Source organism: Hippocampus comes, unplaced genomic scaffold, assembly GCF_001891065.2.
Source record: "Hippocampus comes isolate QL1 unplaced genomic scaffold, H_comes_QL1_v1.1 scaffold92, whole genome shotgun sequence".
Lineage (NCBI taxonomy): Eukaryota > Metazoa > Chordata > Actinopteri > Syngnathiformes > Syngnathidae > Hippocampus > Hippocampus comes.
This window is the reverse complement of record NW_017805379.1, coordinates 821,516-839,070: the sequence shown is the minus strand read 5'-3', so window position 1 is coordinate 839,070 and position 17,555 is coordinate 821,516. Positions and strand designations below refer to the sequence as shown.

At 44.9% G+C, this 17,555-nt stretch overlaps 2 protein-coding genes across 3 annotated transcripts in view; both read right to left on the bottom strand.

Annotated features, from left to right (window-relative positions):
* LOC109517465 (actin alpha cardiac muscle 1) overlaps positions 1-3,493 on the bottom strand; it is a 4,421-nt gene extending 928 nt beyond the window's left edge. The window contains exons 1-6 of the mRNA XM_019872648.1: positions 3,384-3,493; positions 2,970-3,108; positions 1,980-2,304; positions 1,698-1,859; positions 1,431-1,622; positions 688-869 (exon numbers count right to left, since the gene is read on the bottom strand). Coding sequence (XP_019728207.1) covers positions 688-869; positions 1,431-1,622; positions 1,698-1,859; positions 1,980-2,304; positions 2,970-3,098 — 990 coding nt within the window. The 5' untranslated portion in view covers positions 3,099-3,108; positions 3,384-3,493. The remainder of the gene's footprint in view (positions 1-687; positions 870-1,430; positions 1,623-1,697; positions 1,860-1,979; positions 2,305-2,969; positions 3,109-3,383) is intronic.
* Positions 3,494-13,688: 10,195 nt separating this feature from the next.
* aqr (aquarius intron-binding spliceosomal factor) overlaps positions 13,689-17,555 on the bottom strand; it is a 40,074-nt gene continuing 36,207 nt past the window's right edge. The window contains exons 34-36 of one of the 2 annotated variants that reach the window (XM_019872571.1): positions 15,328-15,502; positions 14,248-14,358; positions 13,689-14,154 (exon numbers count right to left, since the gene is read on the bottom strand). In XM_019872571.1, coding sequence (XP_019728130.1) covers positions 13,801-14,154; positions 14,248-14,358; positions 15,328-15,502 — 640 coding nt within the window. In that variant the 3' untranslated portion in view covers positions 13,689-13,800. The remainder of the gene's footprint in view (positions 14,155-14,247; positions 14,359-15,327; positions 15,503-17,555) is intronic. The other variant, XM_019872572.1, reaches the window with a different exon arrangement.

Sequence of the window (17,555 nt, the reverse complement as noted above, 5' to 3'; positions counted from 1 at the left end):
GTTCGTCTATGTGTGCCCTGCGATTGGCTGGCAACCGGTTCAGGGTGTCCCGCGCCTACTGCCCGAAGACGGCTGGGATAGGCTCCAGCACCTCCCGCGGCCCTTGTGAGGATAAAGCGGAACGGAAAATGGATGGATGGATGGAGTTAACAGTCTCATTATTGAGAACAGAAAAAGGTTTTGTTCAACATTTGCGAACCTCCAACTGGGTTCATAGTCAGTCAGCAATTCTTGAATGCATTCAGCCCCCCGCCCCCTCCCAAAAAAAATCTAACCATCCAATGAATGTTAATGATGAAAAATGGATACGCTGTCGTGTTTCCCTGATTCAGTGTGTAGTTTTTCAGCACCATTTTAGTGGTGTAGGAGGACCCGTTTCATTTCGCGCATCGAGACCCGGGTGATCTCATAATGCGGGAAAAGGGAGGTGATAACCAAAAAAAAAAATTTTTGTGTCATTTAAAGTGGAAATTCTTATCAAAATTAAGTAAGATTTTATCCATTTTTTTTTGTTGGCCATCTTTGGGAAATGCGTTGCCGTAGGATGTTTTGAGGTTGAGTTTTGAGGTCATACGCATTCATTTTGCTCAGTCACTCTTGCTGAAAAAAAAAATAGTCCAGCGATGCAATAATGTGATGCTTAGCTTCGGGACAATTTCCTACTAAAGTGTCACGTGTCGTAGCTACCTTGATCTTCATGGTGCTGGGGGCCAGAGCGGTGATCTCCTTCTGCATGCGGTCAGCGATACCCGGGTACATGGTAGTGCCGCCCGACAGGACATTGTTGGCATACAGGTCCTTCCTGATGTCGATGTCGCACTTCATGATGCTGTTGTAGGTGGTCTCATGAATGCCGGCCGACTCCATGCCTGCAGAAGCACACACGTGAGGAGTTGGAGGGTTACGGGGGGGGGTTTGAAATGCATCCGTGCCCCGCGACCCCATCACGCCAGAAAAACTGTCACCACTGTCAGCTGCCGTAATACGCGCGACAGCAGACAGCTTCCCCCAACAGCTGACGGCAGCAAATGTTAAGAGTACGCGGCTGCTTTAAATAAGACGCGAAGGGGGCGTCGGCAAAACGCGGCCAGCATTAAAGACTTGAAGATGCTTTATGGTTGATGCCCAGTGAATAAGCATGGACTGTACTTTCAAATTTTGGACAGTCGGTGTCTATCTGCGGGTGAGGCGCTTATTTGTCTGTTGTTGTTGACTCAACACTGGTGGGAACGAGGCATGGTGGTTTATTAGCATTAGCGTCCAGGTCACATTCGTGAACACCTGCATAGTTGAATATTTTTATTCCCCTTGATTTCCTGAAAAAAAATCACCTATTCGCTGTTTTTGTGCTTTGTCTAGTGACAAATATTGGGAATTCTTGAACACAAGTCTATGAATGACTTCCCCCGTGGTGGTGGTTTTCTACGCACCGATGAAAGAAGGCTGGAAGAGGGTCTCCGGGCAGCGGAAACGCTCGTTGCCGATGGTGATGACCTGCCCGTCGGGCAGCTCGTAGCTCTTCTCCAGGGATGAGGAGGATGCGGCGGTGGCCATCTCGTTCTCAAAGTCCAGCGCCACGTAGCACAGCTTCTCCTTGATGTCCCGCACGATCTCACGCTCGGCTGCGGAGGCAAATTGTCATCCTTAGTCAAGCGGAAGCAAAAAGAACAACTTTTTGGGATTGCGTGGAGGCGTACCCGTGGTGACAAAGGAGTAGCCGCGCTCGGTCAGGATCTTCATGAGGTAATCGGTGAGGTCGCGTCCGGCCAGATCCAGACGCATGATGGCGTGGGGAAGAGCGTAACCCTCATAGATGGGCACGTTGTGCGTCACGCCGTCACCAGAGTCCAGCACGATACCTGACCGTGAAATAATGGCTCGATGAGTTCGATCCGTCATTCGCCGGCGTGTGTCTGATTGACGGCCACGTAATCAAATTTGACGACATGATCACTTCCCATCCGCTGTTGGCAACGTACCGGTGGTACGACCGGAGGCGTACAGGGACAGCACGGCTTGGATGGCCACGTACATGGCGGGCACGTTGAAGGTCTCGAACATAATCTGGGTCATCTTCTCTCGGTTGGCTTTGGGGTTGAGGGGGGCCTCGGTCAGCAGGGTGGGGTGCTCCTCGGGAGCCACCCTCAGCTCGTTGTAGAAGGTGTGGTGCCAGATCTTCTCCATGTCGTCCCAGTTGGTGATGATGCCGTGCTCGATGGGGTACTTCAGGGTCAGAATGCCCCTCTTGCTCTGGGCCTCGTCGCCCACGTAGGAGTCCTTCTGGCCCATACCCACCATGACGCCCTGAGAGAGAACGGAGCAGGCGGGGCTCGCTTGAGGGATTGGCGCAGACGCTATACAAAATTGGCCCTTCAATCCGTTTTGCCTTGGAGCCTCTTCGACCGTTAGATTGGTTGTTTCGGTTGTCCTTTATAACCACAATGCGGATCTCTACAGAGGCTAAAAATGTTCTCATGTTATTCCAAGACGTATTTAACCAGAATCCTCATCGTCGGTAGTTTTCCTCCTTTGTCAAAAAGAGATCTCCCCCCCCCGCCCCCCAAATATTTCCTATTGATCAGTCTCCACATGGGGATGTTATTTGTACAACTCACTGACCAATATTAAGATTTTTTTTTATACATTAAATGACTGCTATATGTTCACTGAACACCAAAATATGTTTTTTCAAATCTTTAATGCTTTAATCCTAATTTACGATTAGGGCCAAAATTGACCCTTTGGGATTTAAGGTTAGCATTTGAGTAGCGGAATTTATCGGGGCCATATTTGACCCCGTGGATTCTCCAGAGTTAAAATTCTGTCTTGACAAATATTCTCCCAAACCGGTTTTGTGGTTTCGCTTTTTCAACAGTCCTGCATACAACATTTACCCTCTGGATCTCATCTCTTCAATTCAAAGACATTAATGGTGGCCTCAATCGATGGAAACGGTTGGTATCCTTTACCTGGTGACGAGGGCGGCCGACAATGGACGGGAAGACGGCACGAGGCGCGTCGTCTCCGGCGAAGCCGGCCTTCACCAGACCGGAGCCGTTGTCGCACACGAGGGCGGTGGTCTCGTCGTCGTCGCACATGGTGTCACCTCTGAAACATACGGTAAGTCAGATAGTCGGCGATTAGGATGCGGTTAGGATGTGGAAGGATCCCCCATTCGATTTTCTCTGGCATCTCCGAGACATTTGCCGCAAATCCTCAAAATACAGCAAAAATAATGCAGCGGTGATGAAACAAGAAGAGATGAAAGGCTTCCACATTATTGACGACATAATTAGTCAACGGTAGCGGGTGAAAAATCAAGTTGCGACCGAGTCCACCGTCTTGGCATAAATCCACGCTTGCATGGGTTCCCCCGTACTCACCAGATTAGCACTGGGCACTGGGGAGGGTGTCGACCAGGGGAGGGTGTCAGAGTGTCAGGTCATGCCATTTTATAGTCTGAAAGGGGTGTGAGGGGGGGGGGCTGTGCTTTGGCCATGTATGGTCACTCGCCACGCCATTGACAACTGCGCTCCATGAATGGCATGAGAAGCAACGGGAGGTCTGTCTGTGCCATGTATGGATGGTGCGCTGAGGACAGACAGACTAAGACAAGCGTCTTCTTTCGATCTTGACTCAGGCTGGCGAATCAACACTGAAGACGCTCGAGCCCCTTCTGTCCTGTCAACAGCGTGTAAATTTTGGCTGGTCAGCTCATCTTTTGCCTTCATATGGACACGTGGAAGAGGCACAAGATGAGAACGCTGACATTTTTATTGCATTTAGTTGATTTAGTGTGAAGTGTAAACAAAAAAAAAAAAACAACACTTTTTTGTACATCAATACAATATCGGTGATATTAACCCTTGCATGCAGCCTGTAACCTGATAACCTGATTAGTTGTCCACTGTAGTAACTGCGATCCCTCAAAGGACCTAGACAACCTATTGATCATTGTTTTCCAAAGTAAAAGCAGGTGTTTGCAAACGTCTTATTTTGATGAAACAAAGCAAGTTTGTTTTCATGGAGGACGAGAGAAATCTGAGAATAGTTACCATCGAGGATCAAACAATGGCTCGAAACGATTAATCGACTTTCAAAATGGTCGTTGATGAATCAGTTCATTGTTGCATCTCTAAAAATAATCTCTTTTATGTACGTACGCGTATGTCAACATTTCATCCAAGTATTTGGACACATTTTCTCACTGCATAGTGACATTATGAGCCACTACGTTACGACCTCACAGCTTCTTTGTTGTGTTTATTTTTGGGGTTGTGGGGCCCCGACGCTGCAAGGATCAAGTTCGGCTCTCTGGACGCTGTGCAACTTGACGATAGTGTAACGAGTGTGCAGCACTTGTCAAACAGCTGGCGTCTGCAGCTGTTACCTGTTTCAAGGCCTCAAGGCACAAAGAGGGGGCGGAGGAGGGTAGGGGGGCATGAAGATCCCTTCCCACCACCGCAAAAAGAAAAACAGCTTGATGCGAATGTTCCTTGTCGGGACAAAAATAAACCGAACGTGGTCAATGAGCTTACAGCGGTTTTAGGCAAGTTTTGTGCTCGCGGGCCATGTATGAATGTATAACAATTTTCATTTCATGATTTATGGAAAAAACACTTTTTGTGGTTTTGGTAGTTAATTAAATGTCATCATCAATCATTTCATCACCATGACCAAGCTTGCTCTCCAAGCTGGACAGGAGTGGGGCAAGACAGTGGAGAAGCAGCAGTAAAACAGGCCTAAATATGGTTCAACTACATGCCAGAATGGACGCCACTCCAATTGTTTCGTTATCCTGAATCAACTCTGCATGTCTGCGGTTAGAAAACAAAATCCTCTCCACCCCGGACAAAAACTTGTTTGCAGATGCTGACAACGTCTGTTCTTTGCGAACGCAGCACAGCGAACGCCCAGGGGACATGTCTTGTTGTGACATGTGCCATATTCTGCTTTTATTGGCCACGCGGGCAAAGATGGAGGCACGCGGGGGTGACATTGCCACTCGGCGCCAAACGGGCGGCGACGTTGCGAAAAAAGGGCCACCGGCGGAGGAGATGCGGTCGTTCCCCGCCGCCGCCGCGCGGACCAGGAGGACGGGATAAAAAGGGCACACAGCGAGCCGTGAATCATATGTTGTTGTCAACGGACCGCCAGCCATGACCTCTCTGCTTTGTTGGCCTCTTATGTAATGAATGGAAGCTTCAAGCAGCCACGATTCCAACACTGGCAAAACAACACGTTGTTTACCCTTTGGAAATAATGGATTTTTTTGTTTTTTGTCTTTTAACCTACTTAACATTACACTCGACATTTTTGTGATCACAAGCATAGAAGTTGAAGAAGAAGAAGATTAGAGTCACTTGGAGCAGAGAAGACACTGGGCCACGAACCACATGCTGCTTCACGATGTCAAAAGATCTCCATCATCTTGGTCATCATTCTGTCGCTTTTATCCTCATGCGTGTCATGTCACCATATTTTCCGCACTATTAGGGGCTTCGGAGAAAAGGAGCAGCGACAATGAATGGCCTATTTTAAAACTGTTTTGATATTTAGGGCGCACCAAATTATAAGGCGCATAGCTACAATAGTGTCTGCAGTTGCATTATGCATCCACTAGATGGAGCCAGGCTGAAGGGAATACAATACAATACGCCTTACGATACATGGTCGGTTTTTTTCCAATAAAAACGCCTTACTATACATGGTCGTTTTTTTCAGCTAAAACGCCTTACCATACATGGTCGTTTTTTTCAGCTAAAACGCCTTACCATACATGGTCGTTTTTTTCAGCTAAAACGCCTTACCATACATGGTCGTTTTTTTCAGCTAAAACGCCTTACCATACATGGTCGTTTTTTTCAGCTAAAACGCCTTACCATACATGGTCGTTTTTTTCAGCTAAAACGCCTTACCATACATGGTCGTTTTTTTCAGCTAAAACGCCTTACCATACATGGTCGTTTTTTTCAGCTAAAACGCCTTACCATACATGGTCGTTTTTTTCAGCTAAAACGCCTTACCATACATGGTCGTTTTTTTCAGCTAAAACGCCTTACCATACATGGTCGTTTTTTTCAGCTAAAACGCCTTACCATACATGGTCGTTTTTTTCAGCTAAAACGCCTTACCATACATGGTCGTTTTTTTCAGCTAAAACGCCTTACCATACATGGTCGTTTTTTTCAGCTAAAACGCCTTACCATACATGGTCGTTTTTTTCAGCTAAAACGCCTTACCATACATGGTCGTTTTTTTCAGCTAAAACGCCTTACCATACATGGTCGTTTTTTTCAGCTAAAACGCCTTACCATACATGGTCGTTTTTTTCAGCTAAAACGCCTTACCATACATGGTCGTTTTTTTCAGCTAAAACGCCTTACCATACATGGTCGTTTTTTTCAGCTAAAACGCCTTACCATACATGGTCGTTTTTTTCAGCTAAAACGCCTTACCATACATGGTCGTTTTTTTCAGCTAAAACGCCTTACCATACATGGTCGTTTTTTTCAGCTAAAACGCCTTACCATACATGGTCGTTTTTTTCAGCTAAAACGCCTTACCATACATGGTCGTTTTTTTCAGCTAAAACGCCTTACCATACATGGTCGTTTTTTTCAGCTAAAACGCCTTACCATACATGGTCGTTTTTTTCAGCTAAAACGCCTTACCATACATGGTCGTTTTTTTCAGCTAAAACGCCTTACCATACATGGTCGTTTTTTTCAGCTAAAACGCCTTACCATACATGGTCGTTTTTTTCAGCTAAAACGCCTTACCATACATGGTCGTTTTTTTCAGCTAAAACGCCTTACCATACATGGTCGTTTTTTTCAGCTAAAACGCCTTACCATACATGGTCGTTTTTTTCAGCTAAAACGCCTTACCATACATGGTCGTTTTTTTCAGCTAAAACGCCTTACCATACATGGTCGTTTTTTTCAGCTAAAACGCCTTACCATACATGGTCGTTTTTTTCAGCTAAAACGCCTTACCATACATGGTCGTTTTTTTCAGCTAAAACGCCTTACCATACATGGTCGTTTTTTTCAGCTAAAACGCCTTACCATACATGGTCGTTTTTTTCAGCTAAAACGCCTTACCATACATGGTCGTTTTTTTCAGCTAAAACGCCTTACCATACATGGTCGTTTTTTTCAGCTAAAACGCCTTACCATACATGGTCGTTTTTTTCAGCTAAAACGCCTTACCATACATGGTCGTTTTTTTCAGCTAAAACGCCTTACCATACATGGTCGTTTTTTTCAGCTAAAACGCCTTACCATACATGGTCGTTTTTTTCAGCTAAAACGCCTTACCATACATGGTCGTTTTTTTCAGCTAAAACGCCTTACCATACATGGTCGTTTTTTTCAGCTAAAACGCCTTACCATACATGGTCGTTTTTTTCAGCTAAAACGCCTTACCATACATGGTCGTTTTTTTCAGCTAAAACGCCTTACCATACATGGTCGTTTTTTTCAGCTAAAACGCCTTACCATACATGGTCGTTTTTTTCAGCTAAAACGCCTTACCATACATGGTCGTTTTTTTCAGCTAAAACGCCTTACCATACATGGTCGTTTTTTTCAGCTAAAACGCCTTACCATACATGGTCGTTTTTTTCAGCTAAAACGCCTTACCATACATGGTCGTTTTTTTCAGCTAAAACGCCTTACCATACATGGTCGTTTTTTTCAGCTAAAACGCCTTACCATACATGGTCGTTTTTTTCAGCTAAAACGCCTTACCATACATGGTCGTTTTTTTCAGCTAAAACGCCTTACCATACATGGTCGTTTTTTTCAGCTAAAACGCCTTACCATACATGGTCGTTTTTTTCAGCTAAAACGCCTTACCATACATGGTCGTTTTTTTCAGCTAAAACGCCTTACCATACATGGTCGTTTTTTTCAGCTAAAACGCCTTACCATACATGGTCGTTTTTTTCAGCTAAAACGCCTTACCATACATGGTCGTTTTTTTCAGCTAAAACGCCTTACCATACATGGTCGTTTTTTTCAGCTAAAACGCCTTACCATACATGGTCGTTTTTTTCAGCTAAAACGCCTTACCATACATGGTCGTTTTTTTCAGCTAAAACGCCTTACCATACATGGTCGTTTTTTTCAGCTAAAACGCCTTACCATACATGGTCGTTTTTTTCAGCTAAAACGCCTTACCATACATGGTCGTTTTTTTCAGCTAAAACGCCTTACTATAAATGGTTGTTTTTTTCATCTAAAAACGCCTTACCAAACATGGTCGTTTTTTTCGGCCAAAAACGACTTACGATACATGGTCGTTTTTTTCGGCTAAAGATGTCTTACGATACATGGTCATTTTTTTCGGCCAAAAACGCCTTATTATACATGGTCGGTTTTTTTTTCAGCTAAAACACTTTACTATACATGGTCGTTTTTTTCGGCCAAAAACGCCTTACTATACATGGTCGTTATTTTTCGGCCAAAAACGCCTTACTATACATGGTCGTTATTTTTCGGCCAAAAACGCCTTACTATACATGGTCGTTATTTTTCGGCCAAAAACGCCTTACTATACATGGTCGTTATTTTTCGGCCAAAAACGCCTTACTATACATGGTCGTTATTTTTCGGCCAAAAACGCCTTACTATACATGGTCGTTATTTTTCGGCCAAAAACGCCTTACTATACATGGTCGTTATTTTTCGGCCAAAAACGCCTTACTATACATGGTCGTTATTTTTCGGCCAAAAACGCCTTACTATACATGGTCGTTATTTTTCGGCCAAAAACGCCTTACTATACATGGTCGTTATTTTTCGGCCAAAAACGCCTTACTATACATGGTCGTTATTTTTCGGCCAAAAACGCCTTACTATACATGGTCGTTATTTTTCGGCCAAAAACGCCTTACTATACATGGTCGTTATTTTTCGGCCAAAAACGCCTTACTATACATGGTCGTTATTTTTCGGCCAAAAACGCCTTACTATACATGGTCGTTATTTTTCGGCCAAAAACGCCTTACTATACATGGTCGTTTTTTTTTTCGGCTCAAAACGCCTTACCAAACATGGTCTTTTTTTTCGGCGAAAAACGGTCATTTTTTTTCGGCTAAAAACACCTTACTATACATGGTCGTTTTGTTCGGCCAAAAACGCATTACTATACATGGTCGGTTTTTTTTTCGGCTGAAAACGCCTTACTATACATGGTTGTTTCATGCCAAGGAATCGTTGCATGCCAAGGAATGCGGACCAAGGAGACGGTTCCACCCAAAACGGTCAGATTTTTAATTTATTGAATTGGAGGAGGGCAAATCCAATCGCTGGGATTGGAGGTGTCCGGTGAACATGTGATCGCATGAGGCCAAAACTTGAAATACACACTAAACGTTTCAAAGGAAAGCGAGAAGCCTTTCTAATCCGTTCCCAAAAAAGAAAGGGGAGATGAGAGGAAAAGAGCGGAGAGCTTTGTTTGCGCAACTCTCTGCTGAAACCACAACACTGCCGTAGTCGGTCCACTTTGCTCCAGCGCAGTGAGTATGAAGCAGTGGCGTCGTCCTTGTGTTTTTACACGTATAGTAGTACAACAGCTCTTTTTATATGGCGCTTTCACAACCACTGAAGCTGTAAGAAAGCGCTCGACAGAATATTTAAAATACTATGTCCAAGGAATCAGAATATTGATCTATTAGTAAGGCACATCAGATATAAGGCACACTTTTGAGAAAATTGAATGCTTTTTGGTGCGCCTTATTGTGCGGAAAATACAGTATTTACTGTAGACTTCATGTAACTCAACACTAAAAAAGTTAAGTCAGTCAGTATTTCAAAATTGAATCGTTAAAAATAGTCAACGTGTTGAACAACAACTATCTTTAAAATGTGATCCTGTGTTTCATCTGAAATCGTGTACGACTGTTTCCTTGTTCAGTTCGAGTTCATTATTTCTACCTTGTGTGTCCGCCTCCAGGCGTATCTTGCTGCTGTTTTTTTTTTTTCCTTTTCTTTTTTTTAATCTTCTGGCACACGTCGTATGTCCCCGGGATGTTTGGAATCAGCGAAAACACAGACAGTTTGGTGTCAAAACAATATTTCAAATACTTTGCTGTCCTCGCTTAAACGCTGCGGTTTTAAGGAGTCGGGGATACCATCGGGTGTCAAAAGGCCAAGTTCACTTACCTCAACGCGAGTAGAGAGTAGAGGAGAAAATGTCAATACAAAGTCAGAATGGAGCGTAGAATGTCGAAAACAGCACAGCATTACCTTTAAACCGATACTCGATTGAACCCTTAAGATTAATCTCACCTTATTTATTTTCCTCTACCTCGCAATTACTAATACAAAATAAAGAATACAATTGAAGGAAAAAAATAATACATCAATTCAAAATAAATACCAGATCAGTAAAATCATTTTTAATCAAATGACAATACAATATCATTAAAAAAAGGTGAAATAGAAATATGATGAAAGGAGGGAGAATTAAAGTGAGGAAAGAAACTAAAGGAGAAATGAAGGAGAAAGTGAGGTACAGTACTTTTGTTTTTCTCCTTGTGGCGATTAATAAGTCAGTGAGGCATAAATCCCCCGTGTCAAAATGTTTGGAAGAGCTTTCAAATCCTCACTAACTACTTCTATGAATAGAAACACTTCCATTGACATGAATAAAAAAGTATGAGAAGAATAAAAGAGGAGAAAATTTACCAGGAAAAAGTTTAAAAGTAACCAAATATTTTAATTTTCTATCTCTCTAAGAAAATGAATAATTGGAAAATGCTAAAAAAAAAAATGCAAGTATGTAAGGAAGGCCAAGCGTAAAGCTTTTGCCAGTTCCTCCCATGAACCAACGTGACGAAGAAACATTCAGTCAGCAAACGCAGGCACCAATTCAAAGCAGGTTTAATCGCATTAGAAGTTTGCATTTACAAGTCAGAGCGTCGCCATTGTTCAATTCTTATCTCCTCCGTGCAGCGTCATCGCGAATTCGACACTGTGAAGCCCCTTTCAAGCTCGCCGAATGACAAACACATGCTCGCTTCCATGTTCACGCCCGCCATCGTGTCAACCTTTTTTGACATCGCCGTGGCATCAGGGACACGGTCAAAAAAAAAACCTCAACACAGTGGCTTGCAGTGCCTCATGTTGAGGGCGCAGGTGCGGCCCAGGTTGGCACCCTCCAGCAGCAGGTCGGAGAGTCGGTCCAGGCCCAGGCAGGTGGTGAGGGGGCTGATGAGGCCGTAGAGACCCCCTAGGGTGATGCCGATGGGCCAGCCCAAGAACAGCAGCAGCACCAGCCACACCAGGCACCACAAACACGAGCTGGCGTTTGCCATCCTGCTCTGGAAACAAAACAAAACATAAATGTTAGCATCGTTTCAAAAGCTTCAATGGCGACTCCTTAAAATGTTCAGTGGATTTTGACGCTGTGTTGTGCCCAAAGCAGATGGAAATGGTAATAAATAATCCTAGCAGGACTTAGTTAACACACAAGCCATGGAAACGGCCCAAAATGACTGTTTAAAACCAACATCCTTCCTGCTCAAGTTTGGACATTGGCCCTTGAGACTATTTCGTGTGCCTTGCCCTGATAAACTTGTGCACCAAATTCTGTCTTGGTGTAAGGGACTATTCTTTTCAAAAATTTCGAAGCCTGGAATTTACTCCAATATTTGGGTTTTAGAACCAAAATGGCTGACTTCCTGTTCAATTTCAGGCAAAGGTCCTTGAGACTTTTTTATGCGCCTTGCTATGGTGAACATGTGCACCAAATTCAGTTTGGAGCTGTAAAACTGGTGGCGGGTCTAATTTATTATTTTTTTTCCAAACTTTCGAGCCCTGTGATTCACTCCCAAATTTGATTTTATAACCCAAATCGGTAACTTCCTCTTAAATTTTAGGCAAAGCTTCCTCGACACTTTTTTGTGTGTCCTGTTAAAATAGATATCTTCACGTAAATATGATTCATTCAGTCAGACTAGTTTCATTGGCAAATGTTTTTTTCTTTTCATCGAAGCCCTGGCATTTGCTCAAAATGGCGGCTTTGAACCAAAATGGCTGACTTTCTGTTGCATCTCTTTACATGTTCACCAAAGTTTGTGTTGGTTTGCAAAACAGGTATTGGGGTTAATTTTTTATAAAATGATTCCACGTTGTATTACTGAATGAGTTTACAAACAATACTTGAAAAACGTTTGGTTTTAGCGTCCCTTTTTACTGTGGCCTAAGAGCAGATGAGCTGGCATCACTTGCCAACAGTGATAACAGACTCCTGTTTGAAGACTGCTCATTCCCCCAAACTAATTCTCCATGCAAAGTCATTCCGCAGTGTTGTTGTAATTTTGTCTCCCAGATAACACTGTGAAAAATGTGGTCAAAAGCAAACGCCCTCAAGCTTTCAGGGGAAAAACAAACCAAGTGCTGAGTGTAAATGTGATGTAACTGGGCGATCGCGGGAGGTTGGTTGATCAAAAAGTAGAATTTGGCTCCAAAAAGCCCTCCTGATCAATATGATAATAAAAACATTTGATGAAAAGGACTCATTTGATCGAATAACCGGTTATGGACAATAAAACAATGTCATATATTTTTGTGAATGTCATCAAATCACACATATCCAATGAAAAAAAAAAAAGACTACTCTCACTATACTGCTAAGCGAGCACTCAGACTTCAGCGTCTCACCAGTCTGCTACATTCACACGAATGACTCATCCTGATGAGGAACCAAAGGCGCTCCATCCGCGTGGTTGAACTGCTCGTGTGTCATATTCCACAACTTATTTTCACTTCCTACCCAAACAGTAACGGGAACCACCCTGAACTGAAACACGAACCGAACCTTACCCGAGCGCATCCCCAATCTTAACCCAAACACTTTTGTCGCAGCACACTTTGAGCAGCGCTACGTCCCGCTCCACGTCATTAGGAAGCGCGCGCTCGGGCAGGAAAAAGTAGCAATGTAAGCCAATCAGTACCTGTCGCGGGACAAGATAAGACATGTTCACCTTCAGCGCAGGAGCAGCAGCAGATTCGTTCTTCGGTCGTCGGTTGCCCCGCAACTCGCGTCCCACCGACTCAAATGAAATAATTGAGCCCGACGCCGAGGTGCTGTTAGTGCCAGGAGGGCGAACACACAAGTCCTAGTGAGAGGCCAGAAGGAGGATGTTACACAACGCTCGTATTCATGTGACTACACAACATTAAGATTGCAGTCATGGGGTTGACCCCCCCCCCCATCACGGGGAGAAAAAAAATAAATTGTGAGGCTTTGCAACGGACAATTTCTGATCTGTTAATCCGTCAACATTTAGCTGGGATAAAGTTGCATTTTTATGGATGTTGTCAAAAATGGTCAAACAAAAATTAAATTGCAAAAGTTGCTGCAAGAAAATTAAAATACTCTGTATAAAAAAGTATGGAGTCAGAACTATGAAAAAGCAGAACGTTGGAAGCTACTGTAACATTACGCAGCTTATATGTGGCAAAAAAAAGTTCCAATTCAATTCAAAATGTACCTATGATAAATTACCAAAAAAAAAACAGTAACAAATATACAAATTCATTCAACTTCAGTTAAATACTATTTCGTTACAGGCTGAAATTCTCATGCGAATATCTGAATGTGAATGAGCCAGTGTACCCAATAATGTGTCCGATGTGAATCAATAAAGAACATTTCTCATTTGTATTTATTGATTTCTTTTTATTCAAAATGACTAAAAATGGGCGTGACATGATGATTAACCAGGGTTATAAAAAAGAACGATCCACTTTGTCCTCTCAAGTAGTCCCAACTAAGTGTCCTCCATTATTGCTTTTCATCTCCTCCCTTTCGACAGTCCTCATTCTCTTCGTCGCTGTCGCTGTCCCGTCCAGGGTGTTCGGGCATCTTGTTCGCTTCCTGCTTTACTTCCTGCCCGCTGGCGTCGGCCTCAGACCTTTGGTGGGCCGCGTCGCCTTCTCCCTTCGCTATCTCCCCTGCTCCGTCCTGGCTCTCCGTCTCCATGGGGGTCTGCTCCGGGGCCGCCGCCCCATCATGCTCGGGGCCCGTTGCCGCCTCCTCCTGCTCCGGGGCCGTCGCCCCGTCCTTCAAGCTGGCCGCCGAGTTGTCTGTTGGCTCGGCCTGCAGCGGAGGCTTGGCTAGTTGCTGCTGTTGCTGTTGCTGAAGAGGGAGAGTGACAATTGAAATTTGAATGGCGACAAATTCAAGCATCCAATCGAACCCCGACTCAATAATTTAAGGAGCGTTTGTTACCTGTCTGTACTTGTGTGAGGTCTGCATCATGTGCATGTACATGTTGTACACCAGGTTGGCCATCTCAGGCATGTTTTGAACCACCTGGTCCGGCTGGTCTGAAGCATCTCTCTGTAAATGACGACAACAACAAAACAAACAAACAAAACAAAAAAAAAACAGTCAACATTCTCGTTGTGACACGGTGGAAGGGAAAAAAAGCAATGCGGTTGGGCATGGCAGTTATTGTACATGTTCATAATTAGCCTGGATGTCGTGCTCGACGATTAACAGAGGCAAGGCGTCGAATAGATTGGAGGCCGTGTTAGTTGTTGTTCTTTTTTTTTCCCCAATGGGGAAAAGGGAGGCATTTCTTTTTGTTTTTTAAAACAGTAGACGCCTGACTGGAATTGTTGACCATGACAGCTCGGCGCAGTGTGCCAGCCACCATAAGACTTGGAATCTACATCGGCGTGTGGTGGGGTGGGCTTGGGGTGGGGCTGGCTTCCAGACTGAGCTTTACTGAGTGCTTAAGCGGGGGCCACATGTGCGTGCCCAAAAGAGCTGTCCCCCCCGGTGGAGCCGAGCCAACACTCTCCGGTCACAGGAAGTGTCAGCGACCCCCGGGCCTATTTTGGACACGCGCGCCAATACATGCTTCGAGGGCCAGACATGTTGAACCAGACGACCGATGCGATGGGCTTTTGGGAGATTGTGGGGGGGTTGACATCTGACCTTTGGGAAGGGGGGGTTAATAATAACTGGGGTTCGTACTTTCCCAAGCTTACAGAATGCTGTTAATAGAAAAGGGGGGCTGGAAGTAAGACTTGAGAGCACAGCACAAGGGGGAGACTGAATTTGCATATAGAGCCAAGACAGGCGGTGGACACGGAGTACCTACTCCATCCATCCATCCATCCATCAGTCTTTTTGTCCGTCATCCAACCCATCCGCCCGTGCATCTATCCAATCCTCATCCAACCCAACCGATCTATCTCTCCATCCCGTCCATCTTTCCAATATGCCCATCCATCCATCCCATGAGTCTATCCGTCCATCTATCCCATCCATCCACCCAATCCATCCATCCATCCGACGTACCGGCTGCTCCTGGCTGTAGTACTCATGCGGCCGGATGTGCAGCTGCAGGGGGCGCTCCGTCAGCTGGTTGAAGGCGGGCGTCAGCTCAAAGCAGTTCTGGAAGAGCGCCACCCGGGCGAAGATGTAAAGGCCCAGCCGCGCTCGGGACATGGCCACCACCAGTCGCCTCACATCCCTGAGGAGAGCGCGGGAGGATTAGTGGGTGGCCGAAGAGGCCGGAGAGTGTTTTGTGGCGGTGACGACGCAGATGTCACCGCAATGCGTCAAATTATTTGAAAATGAAATGGCAAGTCCAAACTCGTCAAAGGCTTCCAACTGGGGCTGATTTGAGATCAAATAACGAGCCGGAGAAATCGACCAAAATGTCCACTTCTGAACCACAAGCTTCCTGTTCAATTTCAGTCACGTTGACTTTTTTTATCGACCGGATCTTGTGTCAATTGGTGAAAAGTGGTACAAATGCATCCAGTTTCATCAGGACACGCTTATAAAAATGGGTTGACTTTTCGGGCATGCCGGAACGTATCGGAAGTTGCTGCTGATCCAAATGAGGATTATTGGGCCTTTAGGCCGTTTTGAGTGACATTTTAGTCGTTTTTTGAAGCATTGGAGGAGCTTAATGGAGCAACTTAAATGAGGGCCATTAACCAGCTCATCTTGTGTTTGGATGACGTCTGAACATTTCAAGTGGGGGGGCTTTTGTTTAGGTGTGACACTCATTTTGAGTTTTTATTGCTTTAAACGCATTTTCAGCCCGAAGGGGAGTCTGGCATGACCGTTTTTTTTTTTTTTTTTTTTTTTTTTTTTAGTAAACAAAATGCGCAAAATACGTCCATCTGATTAAGAGGATTAATGTCTTGCGGGTGCTTGGTGAGTTGAAGATGCGGTCCTTGTGAAGCCAAATGTGGGGGGACCAACAAAACTCCACAGAGACAAAGTACAACAACCACGACCAATGAGGAATGAGCGATGAAAGGAGAAGAGCCAATCAGGGCGCACGGTAGCCTGTGGACATGGCACCGACCAAGAGACGCCCACCTGGGCAGCGCTGTGTGACACACCAGGGCAAAGTGGACCAGCACTGTGTGTGTGTGCGTCTAAGTCAGAGTGTGTCTGCATCTGTGCATCTCTGTCAAACTGTGTGAGTGTGTGTGTGTGCAGGAATGTTCCCCACGAAATGAAAGGGTTGGCTTGTCATATGGTCGGCTGTACTTCCTGTGGTTGTCACGGCAGCAGATTGCCAGGAGGGAGAGAGTTGGGAAAGAAGAGGGGGGCGGGGGGTGGGGAATATAAGACAGTGCTGAGTGGCCCGTCGGCGGGTATGCCATCCCGAAAAATAGGCAAAAAAAAAAAAAGACTTGACATGGCAAAAAAATAGCCGGAAATAGCCTGTGTAGTTTTGGCATTCTCCTGTGAGCCAGTAAATAAAGGAATGACCAAACCAATAATTTAACAACCGACAATGGGGGAAAAAAATGACACACGATTAACACCTGAAAAGGCTCCATCAATTCATGGCTTAAAAAAGGGTGTCACAACCAGTAGGAGACAAGATCGAGCAAATGATACGAAAGAGGAGCTCGCCAAAATTTTTATCCTGCGGCCTGTAACATATTTTGTTGTTTCCTTGCTTACATTGGGGAATAGAGGTTTAAGAGTTTCCCCGCAGCAAAGAGTGGGTGGGGGGCATGTATTTAGCTGCAAAAAAGGATGACTTATTGTCTATCTAGCTTCTTTTTCCTGACAGTGCGATGTGAGCGCGGGTGAAAGTTGCTGAGCCAAAGCGGCGAGCTGCGCAGGTTGACGGCATATTCCGGCCTCAGGCCGGCAAAGTATTGTTGGGTCTCAATTATCCGCCCTTACAAGACGAGACCTTGCGGTGGCTGAGAAGGGAAGGAGTATCAGTTCCCGAGGCGGGAAGACGGCGAGGGAGATGAGATGAAAAAGTGAAAAATGCGGACTGAACTGAGAGGACAAAGAATGACGGCTCCTCTAAATGACTGTTACAAGTCGGACCTTTGCAAGTCTTTGTCTCGGCTCCATGTTCGACTTAATTAGCGGAGAACAATGGCATCTCTCTGCAGTCATCTCCAGATGCGCCGCTTGCTGAACACTCATCTAATTGAATGAAAATTGTGGGGGACCGTAGTGGTTTGTTTGTCGACTGAAGTACAGTTCATTTTAAAATTGTAATGATTCCGAGCCGTTCAGTCAAATCAAAACCGATT